General features: G+C 48.5%; 1 protein-coding gene and 1 long non-coding RNA gene across 2 annotated transcripts in view; both read left to right on the forward strand.

The window, feature by feature from the left end:
* Positions 1-14456, forward strand: part of LOC137847083 (uncharacterized) — a 90571-nt gene that overhangs the window by 53100 nt on the left and 23015 nt on the right. The window lies entirely within an intron of this gene.
* On the forward strand, positions 9778-10836 carry LOC137847394 (olfactory receptor 14A16-like). Its single transcript, XM_068665672.1, has one exon. It carries the CDS (start codon positions 9844-9846, stop codon positions 10834-10836), a length of 993 nt encoding a protein of 330 aa, XP_068521773.1. The 5' UTR covers positions 9778-9843.

The following is a 14456-nucleotide window of genomic DNA, read 5'->3' on the forward strand; positions in this document are numbered from 1 at the left end:
TAGTAGTAGTAATATTATAATCATAGTTATTATTATTATTATTGTTATTATTATTATTATTGTTGTTATTATTATTTTCCTGTCTTATTAAACTGTCTTTATCTCAATTCACAGGCTTCACTTTCCTGTTTCTCTCCCCCATCCCAGAGAGGGAGGGGGGAGGGTGAGCGAACGGCTGTGTGGAGTTTAGCTGCCGGCCAGGTTCAACCACGACAGTCTTTTTGGTGCCTAACTTGGGGCCCAAAAGTTTGAGATAATGGCAGATCTGACCAGAGTGTGTTAAAATAAAATTGGTATAAGTATTAGACCTGCTTAATAGTTACTTGCCATAATGCTGATTGCTTTAATCTCAACTCTGCTGCGCCTGTTTTCCAAATTGAGTATTATAGCACAATATTTTCCGTATTTGCTCTCTGTCATGTTGCCCTTATCCTCTCCGGGCCATGGTTTAAGATCATTATGGTACTGTGTGTTGTAACAGTGGCTTATGAGACGATGAAATATCTGGTCATGACTCTAACTTGGTATTTGTACTCAGTAACGTCGTCGACTCTATACTTTGGAAACCGTATCTCGGAAACTATTAGCAATTATACCTGTTGCCTCTTTTCATTAGGGAGTCAATCTGTGGAGGGGAAAGGGGAAGATATTTTTTCTTACTCATTCACTCTCTCTTTCTCCTTCACCACTCCCTTATCCTCCTCGATCACTCTCCCTTTCTCCTTTACCACCCTCTTATCCTCTGAGCTTATTACAATAGCTCTCCAAGATATTGAATATCCTTGGGATACTCAGACCAGCATGGTCTTGTTGTTATGCCTCCTGAATATGCTTCAGGTTTTGCTTAAAGATAAACAACTACTTAAGAATCTTATCCAGAGATCTGCCCGGAGGCAGGATAGTTGTGGGTGGCAGGGAGTATGGGTGGATATGGGCAGGCATCTAGAGCAGTGGGAACCTCCAGTGTTTTGGAAATTTTCCCCTGAACAACTGCAAAATCCTAAAAAAATGGTAGAATGCTTGAAAATAAGGTGTCATGACTCTGGTAGTTCCAAAGTAACACAAATCATTGTAACATGCTGGGTCCTGGCTCATGTCTATTGAGCTGCAATTCATACTAGTATCAACTTAGTGACAGACCCTGCAGCCACTCCAAGTCCTGTGACAGACCCAACGGCCACTCCAATCCCTATGGTGGACCCTGCAGCCACTCCATTTCCAGCCCCTGCAGCTGCTCCGGCTCCTGTGGCTGAGTCAGAGAAACGAGCTGTAGCAGTGCAAGTTGCCCCTGTAGAGAAGGTGAAAAAATGGTATAGAGATTCAGGTCGTTTAGAACGCAGAGAGTCTTCTGCCAAATCTAGGTATAGAGACGACAATGCTGGGCCATCAGGGATTCAGGAGGAGGAAGATGAGGATGCCAAAAAATCAACAGTAACTACCCGAAGCCTGAACGAGCGTGAGCTACGAGATGTGCGAAAAGATTTTGGTTGTTGTATAGGTGAGCAGCTTGTCACCTTGGGACAAGCAGCTTGGGACACCACAGCCAATTGTGTGGAATTAAAGGGGAAGGAAGCCAGACGACTGGGATCCCTTGCTAGAGACGCAGGCATTGACAAAGCAATTGCAGATGGAGCACAATCTCACAGCCTCTGGAGGCGTCTCCTCTCAGCTGTGAGGGAAAGGTATCCCTTCAAGGAAGAACTTGTATGTCTACCAGGCAAGTGGACCACTATGGAGAAGGGAATCCAGTACCTGAGGGAATTAGCCGTACGGGAAGTGATTTATGAGGATCCAGACCTCAGACAAACATCCAAAGATCCAGATGAAGTCAGGTGTACACGACCCATGTGGCGGAAGTTTGTACGGAGTGCCCCATCATCATATGCCAGCTCATTGGCAATAATGGCCTGGAAAGAGGATGAGGAACCCACAGTGGATGAAGTGGCTAAACAACTCCGGCAGTACGAAGAAAGTCTCTGCTCTTCCTTACAGGCCTGTGTCTCAGCTGTGGAGAAACTTTCTGAAGAGTTCTACCAACTTAAAGAGAATCTATCTTCCCCCCAACCTGAACCAACCAGTGTCCAACGACCGAAAGAGAACACCTGGGAGAAACTTTCTGAAAAGGTTCACCAACTTGAAGAGAGATTATTCTCCTCCGTACCTGTACAGAGCAGTGTCTCAGCTATCAGGGGTAGGCGTTCATCCACACAAGGAAGACGCTATGGTGGGTACTCACCCCGTGCCACCCTGTGGTTTTACTTACGAGACCATGGAGAGGACATGAGAAAATGGGATGGAAGATCTACCGTGACCCTAGAGGCACGGATACGTGAGTTGCAAAAGAAAACAATCAGGAAAAAGGGATTCTCTGAAAAGTTTGCTGCTCCAACTTCCAGCAGACAGTCCTTCAAACACAGAAACGAAGAAGATTCTGACCAGGATTAGAGGGGCCCTGCCTCCAGCCAGAGGGAGGGAAGGGACAATCGAGTTTATTGGACTGAATGGATTCGATGGCCTGGCACGTCAGACGCACAGAAGTATAAGGCTTTAGTAGACACTGGTGCACAATGTACTATAATGCCATCGAGCTATAAAGGACCAGAGCCCATCTGTATTTGTGGAGTGACAGGGGGATCTCAGCAGTTGACTGTATTGGAGGCTGAAGTGAGTCTGACCGGGAATGAGTGGGAAAAGCACCGCATTGTGACTGGTCCGGATGCTCCATGTATCCTTGGCATAGACTATCTTAGAAGATGATATTGCAAGGACCCAAAAGGGTTCCGGTGGGCTTTTGGTATAGCTGCCTTAGAGACAGAGGGCATTAAACAATTATCTACCTTTCCTGGTCTCTCAGAGGACCCTTGTTTTGTGGGGTTGCCGAGGGTCGAAGAACAGCAAGTGCCAATCGCTACCACAACTGTGCACCGGCGGCAATATCGCACTAACCGAGACTCCCTGATCCCCATCCATAAGCTAATTCGTCAATTGGAGAGCCAAGGAGTGATCAGCAAGACCCATTCACCTTTCAATAGTCCCATATGGCCAGTGCGAAAGTCTAATGGCGAGTGGAGACTAACAGTGGACTATCGCGGCCTGAACGAAGTCACGCCACCACTGAGTGCTGCAGTGCCGGACATGCTGGAACTTCAGTACGAACTGGAATCGAAGGCAGCCAAGTGGTATGCCACAATTGATGTCGCTAATACATTTTTCTCCATCCCTCTAGCAGCAGAGTGCAGGCCACAATTTGCCTTCACTTGGAGGGGAGTCCAATATACTTGGAATCGGCTGCCCCAGGGGTGGAAACACAGCCCTACCATTTGCCATGGGCTGATCCAGTCTGCGCTAGAGCAGGGGGAAGCTCCTGAACACCTGCAGTACATCGATGACATTATTGTGTGGGGTGGCACAGCAGAGGAAGTTTTCGAGAAAGGGAAGAAAATAGTCCAAATCCTTCTGAAAGCCGGTTTTGCCATAAAACAAAATAAAGTCAAAGGACCTGCACGAGAGATCCAGTTTTTAGGAATAAAATGGCAAGATGGACGTCGTCAAATCCCAATGGATGTGATCAACAAAATAACAGCTATGTCTCCACCAACTAACAAAAAAGAAACACAGACTTTCCTAGGTGTTGTGGGGTTTTGGAGAATGCACATCCCAAATTACAGTCTGATTGTAAACCCGCTCTACCAAGTAACCCGTAAGAAGAATGAGTTTGAATGGGGCCCTGAGCAACGACAAGCCTTTGAACAAATCAAGCAGGAAATAGTCCATGCAGTAGCCCTTGGGCCAGTTCGAACAGGACCAGATGTAAAGAATGTGCTCTACACTGCAGCCGGGGAGAACGGCCCCACCTGGAGCCTCTGGCAGAAAGAACCTGGGGAGACTCGACGTCGGCCCCTGGGGTTTTAGAGTCAGGGATACAGAGGATCCGAGGCCCGCTATACTCCAACTGAAAAGGAGATATTGGCAGCATATGAAGGAGTTCGATCTGCTTCGGAGGTGGTCGGTACTGAAGCACAGCTCCTCCTAGCACCCCGATTGCCGGAACTAGGTTGGTTTTTCAAAGGAAGGGTCTCCTCTACACGTCATGCAACTGATGCTACATGGAGCAAGTGGGTTGCACTGATTACTCAGAGGGCTCGAATAGGAAACCCCAGTCGCCCAGGAATCTTGGAAGTGATTATGGACTGGCCAGAAGGCAAATACTTTGGGATATCATCAGAGGAGGAGGTGGGTCGTGCTGAAGAAGCCCCACTGTACAACCAGTTACCAGAGAATGAAAAGAAATATGCCCTGTTCACTGATGGGTCCTGTCGTATTGTGGGGAAGCATCGGAGATGGAAGGCTGCTGTATGGAGTCCTACATGACAAGTTGCAGAAGCTGCTGAGGGAGAAGGTGAATCGAGTCAGTTTGCAGAAGTGAAGGCCATTCAGCTGGCTTTAGACATTGCTGAACAAGAAAAATGGCCAGTTCTCTATCTCTACACTGATTCATGGATGGTAGCAAATGCCCTGTGGGGATGGTTACAGCAATGGAAGCAAAGCAACTGGCAGCGCAGGGGCAAACCCATCTGGGCTGCTGCGTTGTGGCAAGATATTGCTACTCAGGTAGAGAACCAGGCTGTAAAAGTACGCCACGTAGATGCTCATGTGCCCAAGAATCGGGCTACTGAAGAACATCAAAACAACCTGCAGCTTCTCTGGGCAACCTGTTCCAGTGCCTCACTTCCCCCTGAATGAAGAATTTCCTCCTAACTTCTAATCTGAATCTGCCCTCATTTAGCTTAGAACTATTCTCCCTTGTCCTGTCATTATCTGATTGAGCAAAGAGTCACTCTCCATCTTTTTATACTCCCCCTTGAAGTATTGAAAGGCCACAAAGAGGTCACCCCGGAGCCTTCTTTTCTCCAGGCTGAACAGCCTCAGCTCTCTTAGTCTTTCTTCACAGGAGACATGCTCCAGCTCCTTGATCATCTTTTTGGCCCTCCTCTGGACCTATTCTAACAGATTCACAACCTTGTGCTGGGGGCCCAGTCCTGGATGCATCACTCCAAGTGGGGCCTCACAAGGGCAGACAGAGTACAAGGAGTAGAAGCAGAATTAACTTCCCTCTACCTGCTGGCCACTCCTCTGCTTATGAAGCCCAGGATGCAGTTGGCCTTCTGGGCTACAAGCGCAGAATGTACTGTCTCACTGTCTTACTGTTGATCTCATTGTCTGTCATAGATAAAGATATTAAACAGCACCAGTCCCAGGACAGATCCTGAGGTACAACACTTGTCACCAGCCTCCACTTGGACGTAGAGCGACTGAGCACCACTCTCTGGATGTGACCTTCAGGCCAACTCCTTATCCACTGAATGGTTCACCCATCAAATGCGTCTCTCTCCAATTTGGAGACAAGGATGTCATGTGGGACCATGGCAACGATCTTACAGAAGTCCAAGTAGATGACATAGGCTAGTCTTCTCTTGTTGTCTGATGTGATCACTCGATTGTAGAAAGCCATCACATTGGTCAGGCAAGATTTACCCTTTGGTGAAGCCATGCTGGCTGTCTGAGATCACCTCTTTGTCTTGCATGTGCCTTGACATTGATTCCAGGAGGATCTTTTCCATGATCTTGCCAGGCACAGAGGTGAGGCTCACCATTCAATAGTTACAAGGGTTCTCATTTCTACCCTTTTTAAAAATGGGAGTGATGTTTCCTTTTTCCAGTCAGCAGGGATTTCACCTGCTGAGGACCTCAGGACCCTGGGATGCATGTCACCAAGCCCCATAGACTTGCATGTGCTCAGTTTCTTCAGGTGAACTCAGACCTCCTCTTTACTTAGAGCAGGAGGGACTTTGCCCCCCAGCCTGCATCGATGGGTTCAGGGAAGTGAAAGACTTGGGAAGCCTGACTGGCAGGGAAGACTGAGGCAAAGATGTTGTTGAGTCCCTCAGGCTTCTCCATGTCTGTCATTACCAGTTCACCCTTCTTATCCATCAGAGGGGGAACACTCTCCTTGGCCTTTCTTTTCTGAGCAAAGTACCTATAGAATCTCTTCCTGTTATGCTTTTCATCCTCTGCTAAGCTCAGTTCCATCTATGCCTTGGCTTTCCTTATCCCATCCCTCCACATCTGAAACTGAAACTTGTGAGAGGGCCTGGGAAAAGCAGCCCCGGATCCAGAGAAGCCATTTGGGAAACAAAACTTGTAGGTCGGAAGCGTGATTTTGTGGAGGTGCAGAGCTGTTGGGCACATTGTACAGGAAGCACCAAAAGATCTTTGTGTCCTTTTCCCTCCTGGCTACAATGCCACTTCCTTCTCTGGAATGGAGGAGCCAATAGAGGTGAGACAGATACACTGAGATGGTAAATGCCATCAGAAAGCTGATCCCAGTAAGATATGGGGAGGTCAGGAGCAGCTTGAACAAGAGACATATGAGATTTTGGGGTGGTAAGAGGAGCATGGCCAGCAGAAATTAATGATTTCATAGAGGTAAGAGCATTCATGCAATGCCGGTAGTGCAGTAAGACTGACTTAAAACAGCCATATATGGCCCTTACTTTACTTGAGCTAGTAATTTTAACGCTAAATAAACCTAAATGCTACTACAACAAACTGAAAGAAATCAATTTTCTCTCTTGATAATGGTAATCGTTTCACTTAACACATACATTAAAATGTCTTATTTAACCCTAGATTCATTGATAGACAAAAAACACCCGTAAACCGCAGAGCTTGTCCATACCTTAACCACAGAGCTGACAGCACAAGCAGAACACCAAACACTCCCACTAAATCTTTGCTTAATCTCTAACCCAGAAAGTAAAAAGAGATACCGAGGGGGCTAGAGAAAGCTCAGCTCTGCCTCAGGATCTCCTGCCCCAGCAGCAGGAATGTGACTGTGGCAGTGACTGTGAGGTCACTCCTGTCTCTGCACTTGATAGGGCAGCAGCAGGAACGTGTCACACAGAGGGACTGGGAGGTCACTTGTGTCTGGAGGGGGCAGGTCACCCTTGCCTTCTCCCTGGGAGCTGCACTTTTGGGCTGACATCTGGCAGTGGCCCTGCTAGGCCAGCAGAAGGCACCTGCTTGGCATGCTGACTGGGGGATCCCCTCTGCCTCCAGAGCCAGGAGGATCCAGGCAGAAAGAAGGCCCCCAGATGGGTTGTCCTGTCCCTTCTGCTTGAGTCCATGAGTGGGCAGCAGCAGGCACAAGGCTTGGCTGTGTGTAGCCAAGAAGCTGCAAGGCCAGAAGCAGGCCCATGGCTTGGAAGCTTCTGCTGAGGTGACTTGTGTGTGGTTGGCTGCGAGGCCGCAAGGAGCCTGCTGGGTTGGGATGCCTACTTCAGGAGTGGTTTCCACGTTGATGGAGCTTCCTTTGGTAGTAGGAAAGAGCAGGAGAGAAAAAAACTGACACAAAGCTTGCATTGGAAGGTTGGCACTGGCCATGAGGAGGAAGAAATATCCAGGGGAACAACTGGTCTTGCTGATAGTAACAGAGGCAAAGAAGGCGTTAATTGTCTCAGCCTTTACCTCATCCCTTGTCACTGGGTTTTCCCCCAAAATTCAATAAAGCATTATGATTCTCCCTAATCCTCCTTCATTTAAATTATTTATATCATTTTTATCTTATTTTATTTTATTTTATTTCATTTTATTTTATATTTTTAATTTTCTTTGACAGTAATAGATGGATTGAGCTCCAGATGGGCTTGGCCCCTTCTAATTTTGACCTGCACAGCCCCATAACATGCAGGAAACAGTTCCAGACAAACTGACAGCATGCATGAGAAAAAAGCACAGCAAATGTGGAACCTGACAGCCTTCCATCCCCTACCTTCTGTGACTGCTGCAATTCCATTCAGATGGTTAGTCCTGAATTATCCAAATTTCCCTGGAACCCTTGCTGCTGCTGCTGTCTGGTCAGATATAGCACAATTGCACAAAGGTTGAACTGTCTGCCTGCTGACATTAACAGCTGATAGAAGGGAGCATCACTGTGGGTGAACCTTGAGAATCTGCGGGATTCTGACTTAAGAAAACTTTTGACTTTAACATGGAGAAGAGCCCAGTCCTGGACCAGAGGGAGAGAAACCCCACACATCAGGTCAGACTGGGACCCTGCTGAGTGAGTAATGTCCAGCCGGAGGACAGCCTGGGCACCACGAGGGATGCCATACGAGCAGTGGTGCCTGCTCACGAGGAACCAGGCCAGCTTCCTACAGAGCTGTCTTACGAGGAGCATGGCCACCAAGAAGATCTGAGTTATCACACTCAGCTCAGATCTGCTGTGACACCACACAGACAATGTCTGCAGCCAGCAGTGAATGATGTACAGGTATGGGAGTCCTTTTAAGAGACAGGTTTACACAGGATAGAGGGCTGTGGATTGGCTGAAAGTCCCAACAGGACCCAGGTCTTTGTGTCCACAGGTATGGCTGTTATCTCTGCTACTGAGGCCTATGAAGAGACAGCTTCTTGTTAAAGCACCAGGGCCTCATTGCCTCCTCACCTGCACCCATGAAGCAGGCAGGGGTCGTACCATTCTCCTGCACTTGGCCATGCACATCCCCATCTCCTACTGCCCCACAAAGAGCCCTGAGCAAGGTGTGACTGGTAAAGATCTCCCTTCCTTGAGTAGGAAATCAAGGCTTGACCCTTGTGCTTGGTGACACACATCCAGTCTTCCTACACATCAGTGTCACCTTCACATTGCCTTTGTCTCCTTGTCCACACTGCCTCCAGGGTTCTGCTCTAACGACCTCCAAGGGAGGCTGTGTCAGTGCTGGCCCTCAGGGGGACTCTGCAGGAAACTTGCCTCTGACTTGCACTTCTGGAGAGATGTCTTCAATTGTCTCTGAGGGCCTGAGGTTCGTGGGCTCATCAGCCAAGCCCCCAGAAGGGTGATTGCAGTGCCTTGGGCTGGTGCTGTGCTGCTGAGCTGGGCCGGGCTCGTGGGACAGAGAGAGCTCGTGGCAAGAGGGCCCTGGTGCAGAGAGACAGCTGTGCCCAGGAGCAGCTCCTCTGCACAGCGCAGCAGGGCTGGGGGCTCTGCCTGCAGAGACAGAGTGCTTAAAGGCAGGCAGAAGTGGCAGGATGCACAGAGCTCACTGGGGGAGAACACTTCCCAGCCCTGAACCCGGTAAGTCTCTGGCTGGAGGGCAATGCAGCTGCAATTGCTGGGCGATGGAGAAGCTGTTGGTGCAGGCAGGGGTGTCCAGGGCTGTGGTGCAGAGCAGGGTCCCTGCTGTGCCCCAGGGGCTGTGTGCCAGGGCAGGGCCTCTGCTGCTTGCCACGCTCAGCACTCAGCCTGCCCAGGGAGCCCACTCTGCACTGAAGGTACAGTCTCTTTGCCTCTGAGGATCCACAAGGTTTTACTTGGAGTGCAGAACGCGCAGGATTTATGCCTTAGAAACGGTTCTCTGGTGTGGTGGGACAGCTAGAACCAAATCCACAAAACAAATAATTGCATATCTAAACCTCCACACCTCTGCTCTGCAGCTGGGTGAACTAGGAGTAAAACTGGGGATATCTCTTTGATATCAGCAGTAAGCTTAACCTGGGACTACCCCATGTTCCTACCATGTTACTACCATGATGCTACCATGCTGCTTCTTCTGGCAGTAGTGCAGGACTGATTCTTCTATTGCCCACAGAGGAGTCCCCTGCTCCCAGAGGCACTCTCAGGCAGAATCAATGAAAGAGAGCTTCAAAATATCTGCCTGGAAATGGGCAATCTTTTGGTGATTTTAAATGAGAAAATGGAAAGGGTTTTCCTCAGATATGTCTGTGGTACATTATCACTGCCTTTGTCTTCCTTGTACAGGACCTCATGACCAGAAATAACAGATGTCCAACAAAAGCACCATCACTGAGTTCCTGCTGCTGCCATTCACAGACACGCGCGAGCTGCAGCTGCTGCACTTCGCGCTCTTCCTGGGCATCTACCTGGCTGCCCTCCTGGGCAACGGCCTCATCCTCAGCGCCGTAGCCTGCCACCACCGCCTCCACACCCCCATGTACTTCTTCCTCCTCAACCTCGCCCTCCTCGACCTGGGCTGCATCTCCACCACTCTGCCCAAAGCCATGGCCAATGCCCTCTGGGACACCAGGGCCATCTCTTATCAAGGCTGTGCTGCTCAGGTCCTCTTTTTCGTATTCTTCATTGGAGCAGAGTATTCTCTTCTCACCATCATGGCCTATGACCGCTACGTTGCCATCTGCAAGCCCCTGCACTACGGGAGCCTCCTGGGCAGCAGAGCTTGTGCCCAGATGGCAGCAGCTGCCTGGGGCAGTGGCTTTCTCAATGCTGTCCTGCACACGGCCAACACGTTTTCCCTGCCCCTCTGCCAAGGCAATGCTGTGGACCAGTTCTTCTGTGAAATCACCCACATCCTCAAGCTCTCCTGCTCAGATGCTTACCTCAGGGAAGTCAGGACACTTGCATTTAGTGTTTTTTTGGCCTTTTGTTGTTTTGTTTTCATTGTTTTCTCCTATGTGCAGATCTTCAGTGTAGTGCTGAGGATGCCCTCTGAGCAGGGCAGGCACAAAGCCTTTTCCACGTGCCTCCCTCACCTGGCCGTGGTCTCCCTGTTTCTTAGCACTGGCATATTTGCCTACCTGAAGCCCCCCTCCATCTCTTCCCCATCCCTGGACCTGATGGTGGCTGTTCTATACTCAGTGTTGCCTCCAGCAGTGAATCCCCTCATTTACAGCATGAGGAATCAGGAGCTCAAACATGCAGTGAGGAAACTATTTTATACCTCTTCCTTCAGCACTAATAATATGCATAAAATACTAATAGGATTTCTGCAAACAAACACTCTTAGTCCAAATTCTTGAAAGTAATTTTCTTTATTATTATTTCCTATAACTTGTGACTTTGATTTAATGTTATTCTAAGCCTCCTAATTATTATTTTATTATTATTATTATGAAGTCGATCATTTCAAATATATTTACAATCAATATTCTTGTTTAAATAAAGACAATAAAGAAACTGGGACAATTTCATTAGTCTCTACTGCAGTCTCTTCCCATTGCCAGTGCCTCCAGCAGTGAACCCACTCATCTAAAACATGAGGAACCTGGAACTAAGCGTTGCAGTGAGGACAATGCTTGAATACATATTCTTCAGCTTCTTTGTCTATAACAATAAGCTTATAATCAGAAACACCTATTTTTCAAAAAACTTTAAGATACTTTTTTTTGTGTTTATATTTGTCTGTGTTGTTATTTTCACTAACCATTGTTTCAGATATAAATAATATTAATCTTAGCCTCCTACTTGTTAAAGATTTACCTATAGACCCAGGCTTCCTCTGTAGATAAACACAATACAGAATCCAGAAGAAATTCATTGTTCTGAGCTGCCATCTCTTCCCATCCCCTCTGGAGGTGGGGGAATCTGAAAATCCCAAGGTGGTCTGTGAGGGATCATGGGCTGCACCAAGAGCTCTCTTTATGGTGGCACTTGACAAAGTAGGCAACTGGATTCGTCTCTATGGGACTACGCCCCCTGCAGAGGGGCTGATGGCCAATGCCAGAGGAATCTGGAGCTGCCAGGAGAAGTCAGAAGAGCTGCAGGAACAAGGTGCTCACTGGGCAGTGATTAGAACCTCATAAAATGAGTGGTCATCCAAAAAAGGTTTTGGTAAAGGAACAGGTGAATCTGAGGAGACAATGGGCTAAAGGAGGGCTCTGCAATGCCAGAAGAGGTGGTGAAGAGTCATCAGGTAAAGGCCCATAAGACTGCACAGTAATTAAGGATAAGCATTTTGAAGTGCCGTGGGCAAGGTCTAGTGCAACACTTGCCTGTCCTTTGTGTCCTCAGAGACACCTTTGTGTCCTCAGAGACACCTCCTGCTTAGATGGAAAGAACAGGGGTTTTCCTATTTCAAAACAAACAACAGGAAATTATGCTGCAGTTTAAAAAAAAAAAAAAAAAAAGTTCAAATTCCTTCTTTTGTTGCCTCCAGTGATGGTTACCTTCCCAAAAGGATGACGGTACATGATTTATTTTTCAGTGAGTAATAGGAAATTTCAGATAATTGTGTTAATATTAATCCATATCATACTAATTCAATGATAAATGATGAGGGTCTTACTAAGGACACCGTTAGACAGACTGCTGAGAGATGGACGAGCTTGAACACACTGAAACTCAAAGTAGCAACTGGGTCACTGAGAGTGGTCTGAATGATTAAACGGTAAGAGGAGGGCAAACCAGGAGAATGATGGGAAGTGCATAGGTCCAGACAGGCAGCTGGAAAGGGGACATTCACCTGTCTGACCATAAGCAACCAAGGAAAACCTCCAGTGGCCTCATTGTGTTTCAGGCACTTCCCTGGACTGGCAGATGTCATTAAAGACCTGCAGGATGCCAGAGCCCTTTGGGAAAATCAGATGGAACCAGATGGAGTTCCCAGGGCACCTCCACTGCCAGCAGTGCTCTTTGTCCCTGCAACTGCAGCCCAGCCCAGCACAGGAACACACCTTCAAAGACAAACCTCTTCTTCAGTGGGTTCCTTGGACTGACCTAGATTTGAAATGTCCATTGGAAAACTGTTGCCTTCAGGGGGCAGTGGCGACCTGGTTCAGGAACGGCACGGCGACCAACCCCAGGCCGCTCGGTCCATCGGCTCACAGACACCAATGTGGTGGATGGCAAATGGCGTTTATTGTCGAGTCACATGGGCTTATATACCCGAGGCCCATAGCGTCACTTCCGCTTGCTTACATCACAGACCACACACTACTGTCCATCAAGGGAGGGGCTCCACCTTTCCGTACATCGCGACATCTTCCGGCCGCCAGACCCTAACTACCCACATTTCCCCCCTCCCTATGCACAACCAAATTAGCTAAAATATAACAATCTTAAGATGTAAACATCATAACTTAACTAAAAAACATAAGGCACCATAACCTGGAGAAAACTAAGAGGTAACTGGTAACCCTGAGTAAATACACTCTTAAAGTAGTTGTTGGTGTTCTACCAACATAATGTTAACTTTCTCTAACCAACTTTTAACAAACAACACAAGCATATTTAGTATACAAGGTCCAAAGATAAGATCACACAAACGCATTGCAGCCCCCCACCCACGGAGGCCGCTTCGCTGTTGTCTGGATTCTGCCAGTGTGGAACCCTCAGACTTAGACAGGATGTTTGCTGACTTATTGTCTTCTCTTGTCACCGGGGTATACAGATTACGGGGGTGTCTGATGATCCGTTCCTGTGAACAGAAACTCAGTTTTCATTAGTTTTATTCTGAGTCGCGGTCCAGTCACTGTGCCAAACCGGTGCCAGTGCCCGATCCACCATGATCTGGCAGATAGTAGGCAAGTTGATCTTTCCTTGAGGCAGCATTTTCCACTGGAAGTTGGGGCGTCGGCTGTTTGGAGCTTCTCTGGCCGCATGAGTTGCCATAACTTCATGGGCCCTCAGGCCCTGGACTTGCGCCTGGGGGGTGATCACTGTTGGGTCCGTACCCATTAGCCACTGCAGACTAGAGCCATACAGTGGGTGATCCGCCCGTTACTTGGGCCAGTTGTCTCATACAGTTGTCCCCCCATTCTCGTTTAAAAATGATCATCCCCCCCCCGTCAAAGATCAGTCTACAAGTTCGTTTTATATCAAACGGGAGCATGTCGTCTCCCCTGAAAACACCATCTATGAGGGTGGAGACCATTGCAGAATGAAGCCCTTTATCTGCAATGGCTTTAACGATCCCTTGTACGTCCTCAGGGTTTATTGGTGAGTGAACCCTCTGCCCCCTGTCTGTCACCCAGACCGGGAACGCTAGCGTGGCCGATAGAGTCCAGACAGCACACGCAATCTTAATTTTCCTCCAATCTGTGAGAGGAATTTCTCCCCCTCACGGTGCAGCTTTATTTCAGATGGGGATATTTTTGCTATCTGTCCCCATTTCCTCCTCCTCCTCTGAATTTGAATCGGTATCTGATCCGCAGTCGGAGCTCGACTGACTGCTCACCTCCGAGTTCCGGTACCCTCCCATCAAGTTCTGGCCCCGCCCACCACCCCTGTGGGGGGGCCGCTCTCTCCATCATGGCTCGCCCCGCCGCCTTCTCGGTGAGGTGTTTGCCCCACAAGAGCGTATTTTTGGATGGACGTTCCGATTGGCTTTCTGCCCCTCTCTCCCACTTCTACCTCCTCCCCAGTCGCCCCCACAGCTGTTCTCTTTCTCCCATTTGCACATGTTAGTAAAACCTAGCACTTCATCCCCGTTCCCTCCGGAGGCTTCTTCACCCGACTCTTCGTCTTCTAGTTCAGCGCCGTATTGGGGCACACATGGCGGTGGTCTCTCCCAGATTTCCTCAGGCTATGGTTCCCCACTGGCAGCCCTGGCTTCCTCAGCTGAGCCACCCCATAGCTTCCATAATTTTGATACGACCTTCACAAGGGTTTCCATCTTCCTTGTTGGTCTGGGAGCGTCCTC

The sequence above is a fragment of the Anas acuta genome, chromosome W, assembly GCF_963932015.1.
Source record: "Anas acuta chromosome W, bAnaAcu1.1, whole genome shotgun sequence".
Classification (NCBI taxonomy): Eukaryota; Metazoa; Chordata; class Aves; order Anseriformes; family Anatidae; genus Anas; species Anas acuta.